The following is a 24,225-nucleotide window of genomic DNA, read 5'->3' on the forward strand; positions in this document are numbered from 1 at the left end:
ACACACACACACACACACACACACACACACACACACACGACTGCTGTTTGAGTAAGGCTATTCAAGCAAACAGTGCTAATCCCCAATACAGGAAACTAAAGAGAGTTTAAAAGGTGAACTTCACAATGTTTTTGTCTTGCAACTTAAAATAGTAAAACCTTATTTAACAGGGACTGTTCTCTCACAAACATAGTGTGACATCACCCCTTTTCTTTAACTAAATAATGAGCACTAGTCCAACAGAACCACAAATTTAACTTTGTAAAAAGAGAAATCGCATCGCATCAGCAGTCTAAACAAAACAAAAAACATTTTCAGCCACTAAATTATGCTCAGTGTATCTTTGCAAAATTCAACCTTAAATAATGAAAACATACATTTTGCATCTTTGAAAATCTAATTTAGTGTTGAATAGATTATTTTTAAGCACAGAAAACTGAAAGAAAACTGAATTTACTTTGAAAAAACTTGTACAAAGTTCCAGGAAGCATCACACTATAAATCTATTGTATCCAGTTAACGTTTGATGGAAACCAACACATCAATTTAAGAGACGGGTACAATATCAGAATAGAGAGGACAAAGCTAAGGGAATGTGCTCTGAGGCACGAATGGGGATAATGTTATTTTTATAATGTTTTTTAACTACATTTGTTGAATCTAAATAAAGTTTACATAAATTATCCACAGCCCTTATAAAGGGAAATCTGATTATTGGACCAAGTTTTACAGTAGGGTGCACATATTTTTTTTTTCTTTATTTTGATGTGATCCAGCGTTTTTCTTCCATTTTGTGACCTTTCTTCGTCGCTTGTCATTTCGCATGAGACCGTTTCGTGCCAGATGGCGTTACACAATGACCACTGAGAAATGCAGAGGGACGCGGATTCAACGAAGCGCCAAATCAAAACTCTTCCCTGGAGGATTGTCTTGCAAGTCATTTGAGTTTCTCTATGAATAGTTTCAGCCCTACTTAGCATTTCACAGCGCGTGTTTTTACCGGATGTCTTTCACAAAGCCTGCAGTGATTCATTTCATTTTATGGCATATCTAGATCCCAGCGGGTAAATTTATCCTTTATGAACTCCACAGATTTAATCAGGAAAAATAAACTTGATTCTTAAGAAAAGCATGGGTGGAAAAGAGGAAAGAAAAAGAAAAATACTGATGGAAGGAAAACATAAATGTCTATTTAAGTAATTCAACGATCCCCCAGAAAATCTTTTTTTTTTTTTTTTTAAGAGTAGTTTCTGCGTACCTGTTCAGCCAGCCAGCCGATGTGTTTAAGGTGGGGGTGTGTGGAGGCTGCAGACGAGGCCCCCAGGTAGGCGTTGACGTGTGCCAGCGTCTGCGGCAGGAGAGCGGCAATGTTGGTGTGTATGGCAGTGAACCAGGAGCTGGCTGTGGCTCCGTCTTTACAGCGCAGCACCACGGTGTGCTGGCCGTCCGGGGAGTGCAGCTCCAGCAGCCTGCATGGAACAGGACAAGTTTACTATTTTGGGGGGGGGGAATAAAAACTGTAAAAGAATGTCGAGGGAAAGCTGAAACAAATTAGCGTTTTAGTTTATAGATCAAAATTTTATTTTCTAGTTGGGTCCCAGAAAACATTTCCTCAAATTTTTGCCAAAAACTCTCTTGTAAAATGTGACTTGATTCAATTATATTGAGCTCCGTCTGATTATCTGGAGGAACAGTCAGTTCCTACCGTAAACCAGCAAAAGAACGCCCGCTCCTGAAAGAAGCTTGCTGTAGTTTAATGAGTTAAAATGAAGAAGAAGAAGAAAAAAAAAAAAAAACTTCCTGCCATATCCACAATAAACTGCTTGGTCATAAGAGTGTTTATATTTAACGAAGTTTGGTTTGACTAGAGGAATTTCAAAAGATGGCTAAAACCTTTTCGTTTTCCTCAAGCTTACTGTGCTTAGGTAACCTGGGACAAAAAGCAATATGCATTATTTTATGTTCTTTAGATAATAAAATAAGCCAAATGTAAGTTTTTTAAAATGTTACCAAGTTACTACTCATCATACATTAACTATGAATGTTACTATAAATTCCTTAAGTGTAAGGAATTAATAGACATTATTGGTTATGTCTATTAACCAATTGGTTTTAAAACCAATTGGTTTTAATTATTGGTTTTAAAAATGCTTCTTGAAGTTATAATTTTACTTGATTCTGTTCTTCAGTTTTATCGATCTGAACTGTCGGCCTCGGTTAGACAAAATGTAACTTTGGAAATGTTGCCAGCCACTTGAACAACTAAAAGTAAAGTTCTCGTTTGGGGATAAATGCAAACTCCTGCTCACGATGGTGCCGGTCGTGCTAACCGCTAACGAAGGATGCTGAAAGCAGTTTAAAGTGTCAACTAAATAATCATTTTGTCTTTGTGTAAAAAAAGAAGAAGAAAAAAAAAAGTTAAATCCAGTTTGTGACTGCTCTCTTTCACACACAGTGTGACACCAGCTCTCCCTCTTATATAAATACTTAATGACAGCAGGAAGGCCGGGAAAAAAAAAAAAACACGCTGAATCTCGGTGATTGTCGCCGTTACAGAGGAAACAGAAAACAGAAATGATTAAAGTCAGGTTAAAAGTTTTACAAAAAACCAGAGACTGGAAATCGACCACAGATCTCCGGTCGAAATACTTCTGGTTCAGAATAAATTGTCATTCAGACAGCAGAATAACTGCATGTGGAGTTGTGAATATGACTGTGAGGAAAACTTAAACAGCAATGATTAACGGAGGTGATCTTCACTGATCCACCTGTGGTTGCAGCAGTAAACAAAGTTAGCCCAAATATCCTTTATTATTATTTTACTAACTATATTAATGTGTTTGTACATTTTTTGTTGTTTTAAGATAAATATATTTAAATGACCAATAAAATTTTAAAAATAATTCTAGGCAATGTACTAAATAACTAGCAGACAGGAGAGCAACTTTTTCACAAATGTAGCCAACACTATCTGATTAATCTTCCTGTTTTAGGTCAACATGCTCAGAGGAGGTTTTTGTTGTCTTGCCCGTAATGTTTAACAAAAATAAACATTCCAATCTAATGAACAGACGAGAGACGCACACAGACAAACCCAAACCCATCTCCCACACAGACGCACCCAGCCCTCCCTCAGCCTCAGGTATTTCAGTTCCCAGCACGACAGCAAACCTGTTCTCCAGATCAGGCATGGTGAGGTTCCTGCTGATGAAGCACATCTTCAGGCTGATGACCTTCCTGTCTTTGGACGAGGACGATGAGCTGCTGTGCTTGGGCGACCCGGAGTCGTCGCTGCCGCTGTAGCTGGGGGACTGTGGGCGGACGCCGTCCCACTGCAGGTCGGCCACCAGGGACGGCTTCTTGAAGAGCGGAGACACCTCGCGGATGTACTTCACTGAGGATGGGTGAAAAAAAAAAACAAACAAACATAAAAAAACAGTTCAGTAAAGGTACAGTTCATTTCACTTGGGTGGGTTCCTATTAAATAACGTCCAAGAGGCGAACAGTGCAAAAGAGCCCTAAATATTATGCTCTTAATATATTTTTAAACTGGATATTTATTCCCAATTTCTGGAAAAAGAAACGTATCCACATGAGTTCTGAAATAACACTTCAGCAAGACTTTTCTAACAGCACAACAATGTTTAGAGCATCATAGTTAATAAATGGAAGACCCTGAGCATGGGCTAAAGCAGCGCTTGGCTAAAAACTCTTCCAAAAATCTAAAAAGCAACATGTTGTTCTGCAGCTATTTTGGTTTCAAGCACAGGAAATGAGCAAAGGAGACACACAAAACTTGATTCTGCACGTCGACGCAAAGTAAATCTGGGATCCCAGAGGCCAAGCAGTCGTGTAGCAGTGCATGTTTGAGGTGTTCCCCTGCTTGAACACACCTGACGTCAAAGAATGAGTCATAGGCAGGCCCCAGCAGGGAGCAAGGAGTTAGCGAAACAACAGAGCAGCTACACATTAAAAACGTGCAGACCCTGCAGGACAGGAATTACCCATCTCTGCTGGAGAGGCTGATTTTCCAAAGAAAATGAATAAAACATCTGTTTGGACAAATCTCAGGAGTAAAATAGAAACTTCAGTTATTCAACACAATACAAAGAAATGCATCTGATGAAGGCCGACAGACAGCCAAGGATGCATCTATTTGTTTGATCAGATCCACCCAGTGACAGCTGGTTACTACAGAGGGAAAGTGGCTGCAGACTAAAAGCCTTTCAACCCTTTCAAGTCCACTTCCCGGTGCGCAAATGAACGATGAAATATCTGCAGCTGCATTTTCCTAAAACTATATCTAGAGCTGAGTGCGTAAGAGAAACTAGTCCAGAAGAAAACCAAGTACAGATGTGGGGTTGGCCAGTTGGCTGTTTGTACAATAAAAGGGAGGTGAGGGAGGCGGGGGGGGGACGCTTTTGCTCTGATGTGATGGATTCGCCTTCCAAATTTGGTCCTGTGGCCTCCTGTCCCCACGGCGGCCTCACTGTTATTCCCCTCTCTCCCTTCCCAACATGAAGGTTTTATCTTTTCATTGTTTCCTCCTGCCTCTGCTCTCATACTCTTCGTATGATGATGGTGAAAACAGGGCAGGAACATTTCTGAGTGTGTTTGAGTTGGACAATGAGTCCGTCTGCTTCGTATGAAACCTGAGACGGCCCTCTGAGGAGATGAGGTCACTCTTGAACGTAGATATTCCTTGTGAGTCTGTGCTTCCTGAAGAGAGCGGTGAGTTTCTAACCAGAACGAAACACGCTTAGGATGAGATGTGAAGAGTTAAAACAAAAGAGCTATTCTAACTCCCAATTTGTTGAATTCTGAATTAGCAGTGACTATTTAAAATAAATGAAACTTTCACAAGCCACACTTGGTGCCGATCGTCCCTGCCAGACATGTACAACCGAGATATCAATAAACAAGAGCCTGCAGAGCAACACGAAGTAGGCTAGAAGATCTCAAAAAGCAATGCATCACGCCCCTGATAAAAACAAAGTCAAAAGCCGATGAGAAACAACAGTCTGATCACAGATCTGCAGAAGCAGAGGAGGCTGCAGTGTGCATAAGCCCCTGCATGCTGCTGCGTATGTTACTCTATGCATGACTCAGAACACAAGACTGGGCGGGGAGCTACGCCGAGGAAACGGGCCAAGGCCGACCATCCTAACCACATCTCCCACACCGACAAGAAACGGGAGCGTTTCTGCAGATGCAAGTGGTTTAGAGTGAGGGAGAGAGTGTGAAAGCATTCCTGGATGCCTGTGCGAGGCTCACAGGAAAGAGAGTGGCTCTGTAAAGTCAAGGTGTCACTAATCAACAGAACTGAAGGAGAAATATTGAGCCGAGACACTTTCTGTAGGTAGACAATCTCCCATCTGTGGTTTTACTAGTTAAACAGATAATCAGAGTGTAATAATGAACTATTAACAGATAATCAGAGTGTAATAATGAACTAACAGATAATCAGAGTGTAATAATGAACTAATAACACCAAGTCTGCACCAGACTTTAAAGGTCTAAATGCTACTAACTTTTACTCAAAGCAGTGTAAACAAATAGAGATATAAAAAGTTGCCAGCCAGAATCCAGCTCGAGTTACTTGATATTTTAGTTAACTTTGGGTATTCTATGTTTTCCACAGAATAAATTTGCTAACAATACTAAATCCTGTTTGTGTGTGTAGGTGCCAAATATCCTTTTGAACCTTTTTTAAGTGCTAAAGTTCATCTCCTACACAGTTCTGTTTTTACTGACTAAACCAGTTTCACAATGAATCATGTCAATAAAAGAGAAAATAAAAGCGCTGGTTTATCCATCCTCTTTGTTAAGCTGCTTTATTCATTTCCAGATATTCACTTCTCTTCATTAGCTTAGTTTGTTGTATTATAAATAAGTAGTTAATCTGTTTATATATTAAATCCATTGTTTCTTTGGTGTCTGGAGGGTATCACCGAAGTCACAGCTTTAAGCTAACAAACTTTAAGCCGATTCAGCAAGTTTGCATGGAGCCAGTCAAAGAAAAAAAAAAAAACCAACAACAGTCTGCACCAACTTTAAATGTGCCATCATTTCCTTCAGAGGGTGAACAGAAGCAGAAAGTGTAGTCATTTCCAAGCCATCATCGGCGAACAGCTATGCTGCTCAGTCTCCGTCTCCAAGCACCCGGCGCTCTGTGCCACCCCGACTCGGTCGGCTTCTTATTCCGACAGCCTCTCAGCTAATGAGGAAGTCCGCTCTTCCTCATCAGCAAGTCACCTTCCATCAACTAGACATCACTGTTTATCTTTATATCCATCAAAACAACTGAAAATAGCCAACTGGAACACAGTGCATGGAGCTATAAATTAAATTGCATGCCATGTCATGCAAGCGTGTTATTTTTACCTTCATAAAATGCTAATCAGACTGCATTTAGCTTTCACACTTTAAAAAATAAAATAAAAATAGAGACTGTCTAAAAGCCAGAACTCGGTAACTGCTTCACTTCTCATGCATTTAGTCATGTGAAGTTTGGAGAGAGAGAAAAAAACCCCGGCTGCAAACAACATGTGGAAATTATGACTTCATCAGCAAGAAGCAGGTTAAAATAGGTTAACTTTCTATCAAATCTTTTAGATGTCATCGTTAAGCACATTTGTTGTTAAAGGACAAAAAGCAATTCTGGGGAAATGAATAACAGAAGTGGGGACTTGGAATACTCTCCTGCGTGCCCCTTGTGTAAACTGTAATTATGGTCTTGCTTTGCAGCAGTGGAGTTTGTAAAAGCTCTGCTGTGTGACTTTTTGGCAGCGCGTGGACCATTCTACATCTGCTTTTATTCAGTCTCCTTTAGTCTAAACAATGAGGCCTCCAAGCAGCTGTAATCTTTTATGTAGTCAGATAAGTCAAATCTATCAGAGGTGCCTCGTTTAAAAGCCGAGATGTTTCGAATCCTGCGGGAAAAAACTGAGAACGCCTTTGCCATTTCTACCTCCTTCATCCCATTGGCTAGATCAACTACTCCAGGTGGATACTGAGCTAAAACCAACTGGTTTCTGTTCAGGCATCACTCAAGACCAGTAAGTCTGTGTCTACCTGGGAGCCTCTCTTTTCAAGCACGAAGGAAACTTTGGTCTAACTCCCCCCCATCCGAGTCTCTACAGCCAGAAGCAGCTCTTCAGTCTCTCCATCGTAGATGGACTGCTTCATTCCTTTGTGATCATTAAAAAGAGGTTGAATGCATTTGGATGGAACAGCCCGTCTTTCTGGCTTTGTTGCAGTCTGATGAACTCATTAGTGCTTTCAGGCCGATTGCTCAGCTCCACTTCTGCTTCTAATTAGGCCCATCCACAGAGAGCCGGCCGATCTGTGCGTGCAGCATCGTCCGTATGCTTCTGTATAAATGCGCGAGGAGGAGGATTCCCCAGAGACGCCAAACAGCATCCCATAAGGCCCTCTCATCTGCTTCCATTTATACCTCGCTGCCTGCCGGCCAAAGGATAGACAGAAGAAAGGGAAGACAACGTCCAGACGTAGAGGAGGACTCTCTGACTAGGCACATATTTGGTTGTGGCAATAGCTGTGGTTCAAAGCGACCCGTAAAACTGCTCCTCTTCTTCACCGCTTACCAAGAACTAATCATCTTCTGGAATGGGTGAAATAATAGCTCACAGAGCGGCGAGTTCGTTGAGTCAGACCCCGGCGTCTGTACTTTCCTCCCCAACTGCCCAGAAATTCTCCTGTGGTTTGGCCTGACACGCTTTCCCCCGCTGGCTTTTCTCTAGCTTCTCTTTCCTTCTCCAAAACTATCCATCTATCCACCAACGGCGTAATCCCCTCTAACAATGCCTTGATTCAGCAATATTTGCTCACACTAAAGTGTTAAAAGTCTAAAATATATCAGATTGTGAGGACCATTTTGATTTTCTGCCAGGTTTTTTTTTTTTAAAAAAAAAAAAAAGAAAACTTAATTATCTTCATGTAAAGTAATCATCTTCTTGATTTGGATAGATGACTGAGCGGCACCCATACATCAGAATTGATATCCGACGTTAATATACCTAGGTTTTTAAGCAGACCAGAGTCCGCTTTTTGGTCCGCATCAGAGTTTGTTTGGACATTCACAGCACCGCAAATGAAACATAGCTTCTAAGCAAGCGAGCTAGAGTTTAATTAAAACAGAATAATCAGGTCTGGTGTGAAAGCACCCTAAAACTGGGGTCTGGACTTGGATAAATTCAAACCGTCCCCTCTGCTACATTATGATATAACCTCAGTGAGAGCATTTGAAAATAATAATTTAAAAAACAAGAAAAAAACAAACAAACTAGTAACTGCTTTATGCTAAAAACACTTTTGCAACGCTACGCCGCCACATTTATTTAATTACTTGACTCAGTTTTCTAAAAGATCAGCGTATGCAGTGGACTAAAAGTGGACTTCAGTGTGGGTGTGTCAACTTTCTGCACACTATAAAGCAGATTATGGACAAAAATAATCACATTTATCATTGTCTGCAGCGCTGACAGTTGAAGATTACCGCCGTCTGTGCCGAGAGCACAGATTGATGGTACTTTAGCGCCGGCAGGTTCCCGGCAAAACGGACAAGGTGGATTACCTTGAGGATCAACGGGATCCTCCTGAAATTTCTAATAACAAAAATGCATCCATTTCTAGTTGAGGCACAGAAATGTGGACCAATCAAATATATTTGCGGGTATAAAACATCAGACTTTTTGATGTGTGGGAAAGAAAGCAGCCATGCTCTTTTTGAGGCTTTGCAGACATTTTTAGATCCTGCGGATCTGAGGACGCCAACAGACCGTGAACAGAGTCAGCACAACAGGAGAAAAAAAAAAAAGTTCTTTACCAGGTTTGTCCCCATTTCATCAATGCCTTTTTTATTCCTCCTAATTACTCAGACAAAAGCCTCCAACTGTCCTTTTCCGGCAGCAAACCAAAACTGAGTTTGCACTAATTAAGCACATATGAGATGCTGCATCTTTCAGACAGCTGAGAGGATAAAACTAAGTAGTACTTGTCATATGTATCGAAGGCAAATAAATATTTCTCGATGTGTGTGAACCGGCATCAATTCGAACAGAACTAAAAACTTGTGGATTTAAGGCAGCAAAACAGGCAGCATGCCAGCAATGCAAGAAAAGCTCATCGCTGCTGCACGGCCACGTCAAACAGTAACAGCGCTTCTGAGCTTGAATTGGTGTCTTTTCTGATGCCAACTCCGAGTTTGCAGCTCCCAAAACGCTGCAGACCTGAATACGGAGTAATCAGTCGCAAATGGACTTAGAACAATGATCAAATCAAATGAAATGATGAAGTTGATAAATAAAAAAAATCATGCTTCAACAAAAACCAAAATGACAGATGCATGCGTACTGTACTCAGATTTATAGATTTGCTGCTTTTGGGAGTCGTTTGTCTCTCTCTCTCTTCTTTTTTTTAAACAGTTTGCAGTTTAACATCTGACTAGAATCTATATCTGCAAAGAAAGTTTAGCACAGATATGAATTAACATCTCCCCACATTCTTCAGAAATTAATTTTGTACCACATCATAAAGTTTGAAGAATGGCAGTAATGTATCTTTTACCACAATCTGCAGAGCAGCTTTGCTAAAATGTGAAGCCGAGCGCAAGTCATCCAAATTATAAATCCAAATTAACACACACAAAATTGACTCAAAGTTATAGGAAACATTGCATACATTTTATTTTTGGTATATTTATATATCGTTTTCTATTCATCATTTATTTTTGTGAACAAAACTTTGGTCTTGTTGGTGTTTAATGTGCTCTATAAATAAAACTAGTATGGTATCATCAGAATACATAAATGCAACCTCCAACAATTAACATTACGGTGTACTATATAATTTAATAAACACCAGGGAATAACATACACATGATTGTCCCGGGTATGTAGGAAAAGCATGTTGCCTATGTGCACAGTTAAAACCAAAATATCTTGTCACAATGTTGGCTGAAGCTGGGTGGAGAGAGACACTTTCCACAGGAAAACAAGTTGTGTTCTGACATGAGCTGAAATGGAGGAAGCCATTACTTAAGATAAGCAAAAAGACAAACTATTGTTTACAAATGCACTCAAGGACAAAAGTTTTAACTTTTAAAAACATATTCTTTAGTCTAAAGAAACTAGAATGGAAGTATCTGGCCAAAATGACCACCATTACCTTGAGTTCAAAAATGGTAATGCAATCTTTAAAACAACATATTGCGAAGTACGGAGGTGGCAGCATTATGTCAAAGGGAGTGTTTTATTACAGGGAGGACTTTTGCGATTCACGAGGAAAAAACATAATTTAGACATTTTGAAGAGACAGCTCAAAACGCAACGGGTCTTGAAATGAACAACGGCCCTTAGCATGCAATAACATTGGTTACGGAGCGGCTTAAGGGCAACAAAGTCGATGTTTTGGTCTCGGTCACACAAGAACATTCGTGGATAGATCTGGAAAGGCGTGTGTGAGCCAGCGGCCTACAAACCAGACTAAGTTACAACACTTCTACTGGGAGAAAAGGGCCAAATTCCAGCGAATTATTGGGAGAAGTTTAAGGAAAGACATGCAAAACATTTTACCCAAGTCAGAAAGGAAGTTCTACCACTTCTACCAAAGAAATTTGCATCTAAGCAGTGATTATTGTGACGTTTAGCAAATAGAAATAATGTTGCTAACATAAACGTCTTCACAGTCTTGCTAACAGTCTTCCATTAGAGGCTTTAAGTGTAACCCACCCACCCCAGCAGTTCAGTCAGACTGAGGTTTGAACTTGGGTCATTTTATCACCTCACTCACTCTGTGGTCGACCTGCTGCTTCAACTGAGTCGCATGACTCAGTTTTAGCCGAGCTGCACCTGTTATCTTAAAACTGAACGTGCATTACTTCTGTAGCTGGCAAACAAACCCAAAACATAAAGCCACCAATACTGTACGAACGAGCTGGAACGAGGCGTTTCTGCTTGTTATATGCTTGGTTTGTTTTTAACAAATGTGTTGCATTTCATCATGATTAAACATCTTTACATTAATCTTGTTTCTCAAAATGTTTTCCAGTTAGTTGATGGGTAGCGTGGCTGGGATTGTGTTGACAGTTTAACCAAATAACAACTTATCCAATTCATTTTAAGAGCTGGTAACAAGCAGGTTATTACTAGAGCTGGAAACAATTTGGATTAATCATGACTAATCAATTATTGAAATAATTTTCAAATATTTTAGTAATCAATTACTAAAGTAAAATGGGCACGTTCCACAGATTTTTCATCTAACTGCTTAAACATTTTTAATACAATATTAGAAATACATTAATGGATGCAAATAAGCAAAATTCAACTCATTTTTAAAAAATAAGACATCAAACATTTGATTGGCTAAAAAGGAACACAGCATTCACTTAGTGAATTTGAACTGTGTGAACGTTAATACTAGTTTTGTCAAAGGTGTTTTATCATTACTGCAAAAAGTATACATATTTTATATAATTTTGGATTAGCTTCACCTTTTTTTATCTATTTTTTTGAGTCTACTCAAGTTAACGATTAATCGATTATTAAATTAGTTATTGATTTCATACATTTATTAATCACGATTCATCCGATTAATTGTTTCAGCTCTGCTTGCAAGCTTCGGGAGAGTAACAAACGCCGGCCTGAGCATTAAGTGCTTCATCTACTTAAAGAAGTGTAAAGTAAGCGTGAGTCAGGCATGTTAAAGGTGTTAGGAGAAGAACAGGCTGAACTGAGCTGCAGTGAAGGCAGCGTGAGTGCCATTCCTGGAAGAGCTCAGAAAGGAACAAGAGTTTGTGTGACCGAGTTTAAACAGTGGGACGCAGGCCATAAACCTCCCTGTGCAGGCCGTGCAGCTGATCACTGGAACAACGGCTGGTTATTTTCTGCTTACAGAAGTGGCTCCGGATCAATCTCTCCAACATGAATAATTAAAATCGCTAAAGGCCACAGAGGAGCACGAACCGTCCAAGTCAGATGACTGACCTCTGCCCCAAATAAGCACGTGTGAGCGGAGGTCAGGAATGTGGGGCTCCGGAGCTAATTGAGGGAATATCTGGGAGTTTATGCATTTGTGTGCTGCCACTGCGTTCTGGAAGGTCAGGCCTCACTCTGACTGACCGCCGCTCCTTTCACAAAGCAGTGGCAGATCCACAAACGCTCCGATGACAGGCAGCTGACAGATTCCTGCAGCGGCACCCGGAGCTGTCCTCCTGGGCGCGCCCGGGACGGGGGTGGGGAGGGTCGCTGCTTTTCACACAGGCGCCAGCAGGCAAAGTTCAATCTGTGGTTTCAAACCAACACGTTTCATTCCTGGGAAGCATAAAGACTCTGCTGTTTCTCTGATTATAAAAGATAAATAGCTTGACAAATCTGATCCTGAGTGGGGGGTGGGGGGGGGGGAATAAAATAAAAAAACAAATCACATTTTCACAGAGCAGATTGCTCAAAACGTCTGTCGAGTTCACTTGGTTTTCTGTTGGGAGGAACACAACAGGCCTGGTTTTGACTTCAGTGGAAATGTGTCCCTCATTGATTAGTTCCTACATTTTGCGCTGGTCAGTATTCAACCCACGTTTATTCCGAGCCATTAAACACAGCTTTTAGCTGTTCCCGATGTTAACTTTCCAAACCCTCAGGGCTCTGCAGTCCGCCTGTCAACAACTCTTTTCAACTGACGTTCAACAAAAAACGCTCCCGGTTTGGGACCCTAATGCTGATTTATGAAGCGTTGGTGTGGCGGGTTTCATGACAAACACGTCACCTCTGGCTTTGGTGTTTCATATAATCAGGTTGCATTAAATATTCTCTTTCAGATTTATTACAAACAACGCCACAGGCTTCTTCTGACTCAAATAACAACATCAGCATGATTCTCTGATGATAAAGTCACAAGAAACATTAAAAAATACTGATGATTTTGAGTTTTACAAATGAACAATGATCCATAATGAATGGAATAAAATTATATTTCTAATGAGGAAGAAAGTAGGACGCCCCAAAATAAGATGACTATTTAGTCCCAAAAGTGGGAAAGTTATGCTGTCGCAGTATAAAGTGGACAGAGGAAAATAAAGATTAACAGAAACACTAAACACCAACACAGAGTAAGAAATACAAGTAATATTGACTTAATCATAAAACTAATTAATTAAATGGCTAAAAGGATGCAACAGTCACACACAGTCACTGCTAAGCACGGAGGTGAACACGTCATGGTTTGAGACTGCTGTGCTGTAGCAGGGCCTGTCCAGTGGAAAACCACTGCATCCATCTTGAATGCTACTTTGTTTCAGAGGGAGCTTAGTGAAAATATACATTAAAAAATGATTAGGGTGTCCTAACCTTTTCCCTCAGCTAGAACACAATTTTGTTAAAATCTTTTGTTTAAAGAGTAAAACGCTGGTATTTTTTTTTTGTGTGTGTGTGTGTGTTTATCTGAAACCGAATTGATTTCTTTTCCAGAGAAAAATTAAAAAAAAAAACAACATCAGACAAAGATATCGTGGGATGGTTTTTGTTTCACATGACTGCACCGGATTAATTTTTAACGTGACTAACAGCTGGATAACTTCAGGACACCATGGCTTCACACCGTCAGCACACTTCACCGTGCCGGTTGTGGAGCGCACATCGAGACAAAAAACATCGTCAACAATCTCCTCAGATGACAACAATTAGCTGCCACGGTTACCTCCTGTCGAGAGAATTTGCAGCAAACTTTTGACCTGCAGTTAAAAGTAAAACACGAGTTTGGCTTTGACATTTAGAACAAATTAAACTGGGCTGCTATGAGTTACCTGAATGTCCCATTGGCCTAATTTAGTCAAGTTAAACTTTGGTGGTGGACTCAATCCAAAAAACAACAACAAAAAAACAAAAAACAAATAGGGTTTCAGTAAACGCGCAACTTTAAAATGTGCACCAAAATCTAATCAGATGCAAACTCCTCATTTACTTTTCTTCAACTGTTGTAGTGAAGTGGATTAGGTTTGTTTTTGCAAGGTTCTGGCTGTATATGGAGTGATGTATCTGTATTATTGCTGCAAAATATGTTGAGCTGCAGTCAATATATAATAACACAACTGCAAGAAAAGATTCATCATTACTAGTATTGTTATATTTTTCATCAATACACATTTTCCCAATTCATGTAGTCAGTAGATGGTTTTCTTAAAAAGTCATTTTTATTTCAAATGGCAAAATGCCACCAAATATAAGAAAGCATGAAGCTGGCTTTGCACATGGTGAGAGCTCGTAAAGATTTACACAAATAAACCTCGTCAGTTGAATCCTGCATTGACCTTTGATCCTTTAATATGCAAACCTGACCACAGCTGTGCTTAGATTCCTGTTTACACTAATCAAAGGCTTTGTGTTCAGCTGATTTGAATCAATGCAGCTTGAACTTCTCCATCTGCTCAGATGTCAAGACGGGACTGTGTTTTCTTAGGATGGCATAAAATAACTGTTAATCGGTTCTGACTGGTTCAAGTAATGAAAAATCTGATTTTCTTCCCACTATTGTCTAAAAAAAATAAAATAAAATAAGCAGCGTGTTAGTTTGGGACAAAAATGTGTAATAATCACTTAATTCTTTCATGTTTTATGGATTTAAAACGACTACGTTTAAGGACTGGCGGCACATTTGTACTCTATACTTTATTGTCTGTAGTGCTCGGAAAGAAAGAAATTTCAAAAACGTCAAAACCCCAAAATCAGTTTTAGGCAGGAAAAGACTAACCGATGCATTACTACACACTATAAAAAACACTCCATAATATTCACTTTGCATGTCAAGGACACAAACAAACAAATCCCATCTGCTAAAATTTAACTTTTAATTAAATGTAGTGCCTTTAAGCCTGACAAGGGCAGTGGTTAAACTCCAGTTTCCACTAAAAGTTTTGTTTTGAATTAATTCTGGTATTATTTCTCCTTTCATAACTCCATAGTTATAGTTGTCTTTTATAGTTAATTCTGAATACAAATGGATTGCATCTAATGGAAACCCAAAATTTAGTATCCCAGAAAATGTGAACTTTACATAAGTCAAATAAGGAGTTTATAATGCAAAATGCCAGGCTACTGAAAAGCCTGTCCAAATATTTTACTGTAGATGGACTCATTACTCGGTCGGGGCTCCTTTTGCATGAATTACTGCGTCAATGTGACGTGACATGGAGACGATCCCCCTGCGTTTCCGTTTAGGTGTAATGAAAGCCCATATTGTTTTGATAGCGGCCAAAATGTTATCTGCATTGCTGGTTCTAGAAACACTGGATCGCACCTCAGACTTTCATTTCCCAATTACATGAGAAATCCAAACTCATCTGAAACAGAGCAATTAGGACCACTAAGCAACAGTCCCGTCTTTTATGTCCTCATCCCAAGTAAGACTTTAGACACTCTCTCTAATTCAGAAGTGTCTTAACACAAGATTTGCAAGGCTGTGGTTAACCCTGTTGATTGTATCTTTTTGTGCCAAACGTTTTCCTTCTGCTCAACTTTCCAGTAAAATGTTTGAACATCCATCTTTTGAAATGGTCTGTTGTGATTTACCACATGGACTCAGGTAAGCTCAGGTAAGCAGTCTTCACCATTATTGTGAGGAAGTTTCTGTATCAGCAATTGTAATATAAAAATGTTCTGCAAAAAACTGAATTTTGGTTTTCACTAGATATAAGCCACAATCCTCAAAATTGCCAGCCATAAAAAAGTATACTCTGCCTGTAAATAATCTAAATAGTAGATAGCTTTCACTGTTTGGAAATAATCACTGTAATAAATTAACTTGTTAATGATGTTCTGATTTATTGAGACCCCTGTAGAGCCAATCCTGACCAAAATAGGGATTACATTTACACAGATGTAAGGTGGTATGTTCAGCTGAACTGACTCTGCTTCTGTATCTACTTTTGGTAATAGATTGAGTAAAATAAGTTTTTATTTAGGTTGGTTTTCTACTATTTTACCTTACAAAACAACAAATAAAGTATGAAAGTTTACAAAACACTTAACATTAGTTCAAGAAGAGCAGTCTGGGTCCATGTTGAGATGAAGGTTCACTTTGCCCTAAACTGGTGACCTGTTGAGTTTGGCTCTGGACTAAAAGTTTCTTTAGTCTATATTTATAATTTTTCAAGTGTACAATTAAATTGGTAAGTAAATATTCATAGTACTAACCGCCACCTGTTGTATACTTGAGTGTCTAAAAGTTTGGTAAGTGTGTTCAGACCGCGGAGTTTAATCTCGGCCTTTTCAAATCCCCGCTCTCGCGTTGGCCCGCTTACCCTCTAGCGTGACTTCTTTCCCGGCCTTCTTCAGCGCCTGGACCGCCATGTCGTGGGTCGCCTCCCGGAGGTCGTTCCCGTTCACGGACAGGATCGCGTCGCCCACCCGGAGCGCTCGGCTCTGGTCAGCGGCGAGCCCCGGGAAGATCTTGGAGATGAGGATGGGCATCCGGTTCTCCCGCCCTCCCTTGATGCTGATCCCCAGCCCGCCGGACTCTTGTTTGACAACTCGGACTTTCCGCACCGCTTCGGAGGAGCCGTCCAAGTTGACCGGGGGGTCGCCTTGCCTCGACCCGAAGCTTGACCCGGGACTCCCGTAGCCGGAGCCGGGGCTCCCGAAGTCAGAGTTTGCGCCGTTCACCGGGTACTTTCCAGAACTGTTTACACCGTAGTTTCCATCGTACTGACTCCGGCTGACGCTTCCTCGACCCGGGCTGCTACTGCGCCCTCGAACCACGTGATTCTGATTCTGAAGTTGGTCTTGACCCGAGGAGGAACCGCGACCAGGGTTCCCCGGGCTCGATCCTGGGTCGTTTCCGTTCGACATGCCATTTCGGAGGCCAGCCGACGGGTAGTCCCAGTGATTTCCCCCCTGTCCGCTCACCTCCGCCTCGGCCGTTAAAGTCAGCGTCTCCCGCGTGAGTTCGGCCCCCACTCGGATCCAGCGGTCGCGGAGCAGAAGGTCCAACTGGCCGTTTTTGTCCGCTCTGGTCCAGACTGCCATTCCCCGACGGTTAGCCTGCTCCGAGGCGGGCCGCTCTCACTCTGAACTCATCATCAACTTTTTCCTCTTTTTCAGAGTGCGCACAAGCAGCGACGAAGCTACACTGGTTCGCATCGACACACCCACTCCCACTCCCACTTGGGTGGAGGGGGAGAACACAGGGACTCCAAGAACACAAGGAGAGGAGGAGAACAAGCGGCTGCGAGCGGCAAGCCTCGGAGGGCTTGTTGATTAGTTCAAGCTCTAAAGCTGACCGACTTCCACTGAAGTTAGCAGGAGGACAACCCTGTCACATCCGCTAAAACCTTTCAAAATAAAAGCTGTCAAAATCACCGAAATAAACATTTTATCATAGGTTTTGAGAATCAAGGCAACCTGAGAACACTTTATTCCAAAAGACTATCGTTAGAAAATTACTTTTAACACGATTTTTGTATAATATTCTTAGAAAAATAATACAATTTCCTGAGGACGTACCGCTGCTGCGGGAGCCTTAATTTTGTAAAAATTCCATGATTTAAAAAATTTATATGATGGAAATGTATGCACACATATCGGCCACTTTTATTAGATGTACCAGTTAAATTCCCTGTCAACTCAAATAACAAATCAGCCAATCTGTCCAGGGATATATGTGGTGAATGGTGGTTGATGACAGGCTATTGTGAATATTTCAGAAACTGATAATCTGCTGAAATTTCCATACACAGTCATCTCTCAACTTTACAGAGAGTGGTCAGAACAAGTGACAACATGCAGTGAACAAAAAAAAAAACCAAACAAAAAAAAACACAACAGTAGGTCATGCTGAGTTCATCTAACAAATCTAAAATCAAAGATTTCTGACACTGTTCAGTCACAAAGAATTGGAACAGTTCTGAAGGCAAAAACAGGTCCAAACTCATCCCAGGTGTGGGGTAGCAGCATCAGGGAAGGAACTAAAACAGCTACACAACTTGATAAAAAAAAAAAAAGTGCTGGTTCTGTTCTGGGGATGGTTCTGGAACATCTGGAGGTGACTGCGAAAAAAAAGGGATTCTTCAGAAAATAGAGAAAATTATGGACAACTCTGCAGTCTCTTCATCAGACTGTTATATAACAACAAATCAGTCAGAGGCTTTTTAAGACTTGCTTGTAAACAAAGACCTATATAGGAGACCACAATTTCCACAACTTCCTCGACAATTATGAGTTACAATATTTAATATCCCTCAAATAGTATTTTTAAATTGAATTGTGATTAAATTTTAACTAAATTCTTTGTTACCCAAATTTGTTTTTATTTGAATAATATTGACTCAATACCCAATCTCATTAAGAAAAACATCAACAAAAATTTAGGCAGACACAAAAACAGGAAAGATATCACATAAAAATATTCACTTTCCAATAATATGGGTTATATAAATACATTGTGATTCATTTTCTTACTAATATGATATTATATGTTATTTATTATATCGGTTAATGTATTATTTTGTTCGTTCATTTTGTTTTTTTCAAATACTTGGTAAATTTGGATTATGTTGGAAATAAATAAACTACAAAATTATAATAAAAGTTAAATAATAAGACATAAATTGCAGCATCAAAAATGTACATTTTTAAAACTATGGTTAAAATATTGAGTCAAAGAAAGATTCATTGCGATTTGTTTATGCTTTTATTGTGAAAGTATAATCACCCATTTTCCTTTTTGAGTCATCAGTTTCTGTGGGAGAGTAAAGTCAGAGCCGGATGACAGGAGGAAGCAGCCAATAGGAGCGAAGACCTAATTATTTATTCATGCTCAGGAGGTGGGGCTTCCGTACAGGCCGCATTGATCCCCGACAAGAAAGCGGAGCCTCTGCTTACTGCTTACAGGACACTTTCATTTTCCCATCAGTACCACTTTCAGAAACCATGAAGCAGACACTCACTTCTGCTCATTTTACAAACGTTTAAAAATATTTTTCAATTCATTTTGCTCTTCAGGTATAAATGGTTGGGACTCACTTAAAAGCAAGATCCACTTTACAGTTACTGTCATTTTAATTTATTTTTAAATTAACCCTCTTGGTTATCAAAATGTTCTTCCAGTGGTTTTAGCTTTTTACTTTATCATTACATAACACTAGTGAATTGATGTAAATTATAGTTTTTGTTGCCATTTGTATATTAGGAAAAAGTTAATTTGTATCATAGTTCTTATTTTATGTGCCTTTCAAAAATAAATAATCTTTGTCCTATTGAAAATGCAGTTTTTAAATAGTTGTATAAAATTATTTTTAATAAATTTATTAAAAAGGTTACATTTTCTGAATGAATGAATATTTGAAGACTGGGAGACACGGAGAGAAAAAATATGCTTACATTTTCCATCACAAACCCTTTTTTTGTTGCAACTGAGAGACACAGGTAGAACAGTCTATTTTTAAATAACTTTACACATAAAATTAACCAAAATATCTTGCATATTTTGCTGCCAACTTTTCACCCATGCAGAGCACCAAAACACAGGAAGCCCTGAAGGTCAAATACCTCCTTCTAGCCATCTAAACATCACCGCAAAAGTACTGAAACAAAAACATTAACAAAAAGCAGCAGCCTTGAACAGACATTAAAGAGTGAGCCACTCTTTACTCCAAAACGCTCACTGCAACGTACCAACTGCTCTTTCTGATCAGTCAAATTTGTGCTACTGCAGGACAGCTGTGCTCCTCTGTTGTTTGGTGAGCCCACAGTAAAAAACTCGCAGATGCAGCACTGGTCGTGTTTTGTCACTGGATCTTTATTGCAGCCGAGGTTCACTTTGTGTTTACAAAACCAGAACAGATTGCAAAGCGTCCATGTGGGAAGTGAGAGAGGCGGGAGATTCACCTGCTCGCCTCTCTAGTCATGCTAACGTCGGCTAAAGGTGCGGCCCGCAGCTTCACCCGGTTACATTCACAGTGTCGCTGACGTTTCACCCCCCCACCCCTCCCCTCCCCACCCCGCTGCAGGTCTGGGGTCTTCACAAGCGTCGCCAGAGAGGCCTCGTTACGCAGCAGCAGATTGTTTTCAACTCCCCTTTTTAACGGTTAAAAATAAATATTTTATTGTTTACAAGCTATTAAGTTTACAATTTTGTTCTTGTAAGGTACATTCAGGACAAAAACAAGGCAACCCATTAGAGTTAAACGCTAATGCAACACTGCACAGCTTTTTAACCTCGCAAAGCCCTGCCTCTCGACCTCCAGCGCTCCCCGCCTCTGATTGAACCCCTCCCGCCCCAAAATGCGTGAGTGAAGAGTGAAGGTTTGGTGCAGCAGATAGGGCAGATGCAGAGAGAGATTTAAGTCAACAAGTGTGTTGAGAGTGAAGATGGTGAGATAAGGAAGGTAAAGCAGTTGTGCAAAAAAGCTGGCATGTCTACATTCTTGCTAAAGAGTTCTTAACAGCTTCAGTGATTTTTTTTGATTTTTTTTTTTATCTTTTAGACCTAAACTTGACTATTAAATGATACATTTAATGCTCCAACCCAGCAAAATTAACTTTGAAGCACCTTTACTGGATTATATGATCATTAAGACACGCCGCAAACCCTCGCAGAGCCCTCCCTTCTTTAAATACAAACGGTGTGCACAGTGAGGTCAGAGTCTGAGCCAGTCATTGCTTCGTGCTGCGGACCGTCTCGCTGCGGTGGAGCTGCGATGAAGGTGGTTGGTGGTGATGGTGGTTTGGTTGAGGCGAAGCCTCGAAGTTGGACTGCCGCTGCAGCTGTGGCCTCTGAGCGGCTTTGGCCTCTCTCTTTGGAGTGTTGTTGAGGATGTCCAGGCTCCGGCGGCTGGAGGAGATGACGTCGGCGACAAACTTTGTGCATTCGGCGCAGATGTCACGCAGCGTGCAGCCGTGAGCGTACAGGTGCGGGAACTCCTCCTCCACCGAGTGGCGGGACAGAGTCCGCAGGGATCTGCGAGCAGAAACGAAGGATGGGGATGTCTTCACATCGTATATGAATCAGACATGTAGACAAATAACTACAACATTGCGTCTATAACTGGGATAACACACAAGCGCATCATGTTACAGTAGAACGGAACTGAAAGTCTAGTTTGTTTCGGTAATTCAATTCAAAAAGTGAAACGCAGTATCCAAACATACATATGGAAAGCTGAGTGGAAGGAAAACATCTGTAAGAAAAAGATGCACAAGGATAACTGCAGCCTGGAGAGAAATTGAAGGGTTTGGGGGGGATTAACGAGGCTTAGCCCACATTAGAGTGTTTATATTTTTTTGCTTAGTTCAGATGAAAGGTTTGGATCATTGAAACTGAAAAACTACGCAAATCTGACATTATCAGACTTTTGTGAGCGAGAACGTTTTACTCCTATAAAAGGGTTTGACTTTTTTTTTTCTGGTTGTAAAAAAAAAAAATAAAACGTAAACAAAATTCTCCAAAACTTAATAATGCATCAAAATAAAGTGGGATTGCTTATTACCAGTAGTTTAGCCAATACTGCGATAACGACATGTAGTCCACTTTGCAACTTATTTTTGGAGAATATTGTACATCGTGACAAAAAGAGCATAAAAATCTTTTTTTCTATGTTCTGGTAGTAAGCAGCTCAAAATAGTTGACACATTTATGTATGTTTACACTTTTGGCAGGATTGTTAGCCATTTCAATTTAAGGAAAAAGTGTTGCAATAATATGCAGTCTGACTGTCTCAGTCCAAATAGTTCCCTCTGCAACTTATAGTTTTGGAAGATTACGTAGATTTTGTGTTCCTTTCCACCAAAAAGGGTGTAAAAGCAGAGTAAAAACAGACAATAAAAAAAAGGCTTTATATCTATGATCTCAAGTGGATGAAATGCTTGGATGAATGGAAAGCACATCAAATTTTGAAGTGAACTAAAGCATAAAAACGATGCTTCAGCGGTGAGCCAGGAAAATCAGCCACTGTGGAGAAGACTGAGCCGTCTGACTGAAAGAACAACAATCTCAGTCGTAAAATGAAAAACCTCCCTGACAGCAGAGAAACGCGACACCACACCAGCTCCGGCTTCACACCGACTGGCTGCCTTCAAGGCGGGAGGATCGTAGTGACAGCTGGGTAATTATTACATAATGGCTGCTGAGAGGCCGTGTAGGAGGCGCTGCACTGATTACACAACAAAGGAAGGAGGGAGTGAGTTAGTGGAGGTGACTGGATTGAGGAGGCCAGCTTCTAGTACTTACATGGGGAAAAGTTAGTAAATCGTCACTAATGGGATAAAAAGTGGGATAAAGAGGAACTTTAAACATTAAGGAATGTAAACTACAAATAAAAAGATAAATAGAGGGAAACAACAGTTAAATATTACTTGGTTTTACAATTACTTTATGTCCAGAGTCAGGCGGTCTTCATACTCAATGCAAGTTAAAAAAAAAAGCTCAGGTGTCTTGTTGCCTGAGTTTCCGTTGAACATTTAACGTTAAGTTAGCTGAATTCAGAGTGTAATCCACCACACACAACACTGTGCATATATCAGGAGATATCCTTCAGTTTGTTATCCTGCATTGAGCTTAGTTGGACTTTCTGTTTTGTGTGGATTTTGTTGTTTTTCTTCTTTAAATATATATTTTTTTTCCTAGTCAGGCTTTCTTATATTATTTTAAAGCGGTCTGGTTCAACAGCTCTCTGACCTTCCTGATGGTTTTTCTTTGGACTTTGGATGCTTCTTACTCTTTTTCATTCTTGTCAAGAGATAACCTAACGCATAAGAGAACATTTTCTTAATCTGAAGCCAAGCTTACACTGTGCGATTATCAGCTGTCTTAGATCAAATCTTCCGTCGTGAAAGGAAATCTGTGGTTGTGAGGTGAATCTGCGGTCGGCACACAGACAGAACTTAGTGCTCCAATTAGCAAAGATAACCTGAGAGAGAAATCCAGCAGCACCAGAGACGTTCTGAGAAAGTTGTGCAGCGGGACTGGTTTTTATCCCTTGTTGCCCTGCCTGAGTGCTGGCAGCTGACCTTTCTCCCTCTTCTCAACATCTGAATTGAACTGGAAGGACTTAAGCCTCATAGCTTGGTGTCCATTTCTTAGTTGGAATAATATATGTTGCATTTTAGTGACACATCTTCCAGTTGTGCAGCGTTATGCTACCGAGCCTGGACAGTGTAACATGTTTGAGTCCTGCAGGATTTTAAAAACACACAAACTGTTCTCGCTTCCTTAGTTCGATCTATAAAGGAACACTTCAGACACCGTTTGAGAGACAGAAAATAGTATTTTAACGCCATTGGCTGCTTTCTAAATTATTACTAGCTCAAAATTTGTCCAAAATTAGATGGTGTATATCTCAGGTACTGAGTTAGAGCTTCACTGTTGTTGTTGTTTTTAAATTCACTACAAATGTCTTCTCTAGACACTGGAAAACAATGCAACCCGGTTCAATCCACTCTAATGGTCAAGTTCAAACCCGATGGACAACATGGTTAAAATATATAAACTAATTCCTGTTTCTTAACAGTTCTTCAGATGGACTTCATCTCTAGGTAGTTTCAGGCCTGGTGTTTTGTCAAATCTTTCACTTTTTCCACAATTTTGGAAACTGAGCATCAAATAAATCACCAATCAAAACCACCTTCAAACATTGCAAGAAACGTTTAATTAATGTTCTAAAGATGCCAGTAACAGTAACTTCTCCTCTTTATTAAGATAAGTCAACAAAGAGTATTTGCTTAATCAAATGCTAGCAGCGTCAGAGTGTCGCCTTCAGTGAAAAACACAACCAAATACTGCTGAAAAAACCAATAAACCAGAGGCTGCAGTCTAAAAAAAATACTCCTACTAGTCTTTATTTTCTGTCTTTCATAATTGTTGAGATTTGGTTAAAAAATAAAATAAAATAAAAAAAAGGATAAAAAAATGTCATACATTTCCATAAAATCACCTAATAAAGCTGAGATGTGTGAGGCTCGCGTTGGTTCCCACCAGTGATTTGTATGAATGTGCTCCAGTAAACATGTTCATAAGTGGCAGGGTTCTGGAGAACGGTGAGATTTTACGATGATGTTTTCACCTGCCGAACCTGAACCCAACACAGCTTCCCTTGTCGCCACTAAAAGGTGTTTTGTCCGGTAGTGAATGGCTGCCGCAAATGAAAGACTCTTAAAGTTGCAGCGTTTCCCCTCTGCCGGGTTTGACGGCTATAAAACGCACATATTTGTCCTACTG

General features: G+C 40.2%; 2 protein-coding genes across 3 annotated transcripts in view; both read right to left on the reverse strand.

Annotated features, from left to right (window-relative positions):
• sntb2 (syntrophin, beta 2) overlaps nucleotides 1–17,118 on the reverse strand; it is a 27,679-nt gene extending 10,561 nt beyond the window's left edge. For both annotated transcript variants that reach the window (XR_001662916.1, XM_007558479.2), the window contains exons 1-3: nucleotides 16,316–17,118; nucleotides 3,172–3,394; nucleotides 1,259–1,469 (exon numbers count right to left, since the gene is read on the reverse strand). Coding sequence is in view for 1 of the 2 variants with exons in the window: in XM_007558479.2 (XP_007558541.1) it covers nucleotides 1,259–1,469; nucleotides 3,172–3,394; nucleotides 16,316–17,039 (1,158 nt within the window). In the remaining variant the exon portion in view is untranslated. The remainder of the gene's footprint in view (nucleotides 1–1,258; nucleotides 1,470–3,171; nucleotides 3,395–16,315) is intronic.
• A 2,299-nt stretch (nucleotides 17,119–19,417) lies between these two features.
• LOC103142426 (protein spire homolog 2-like) overlaps nucleotides 19,418–24,225 on the reverse strand; it is a 42,484-nt gene continuing 37,676 nt past the window's right edge. Inside the window, exon 15 of the mRNA XM_007558480.2 lies at nucleotides 19,418–20,970. Coding sequence (XP_007558542.1) covers nucleotides 20,667–20,970 — 304 coding nt within the window. The 3' untranslated portion in view covers nucleotides 19,418–20,666. The remainder of the gene's footprint in view (nucleotides 20,971–24,225) is intronic.

This window comes from Poecilia formosa, unplaced genomic scaffold, assembly GCF_000485575.1.
Source record: "Poecilia formosa unplaced genomic scaffold, Poecilia_formosa-5.1.2 Scaffold97, whole genome shotgun sequence".
NCBI classification, from domain to species: Eukaryota; Metazoa; Chordata; class Actinopteri; order Cyprinodontiformes; family Poeciliidae; genus Poecilia; species Poecilia formosa.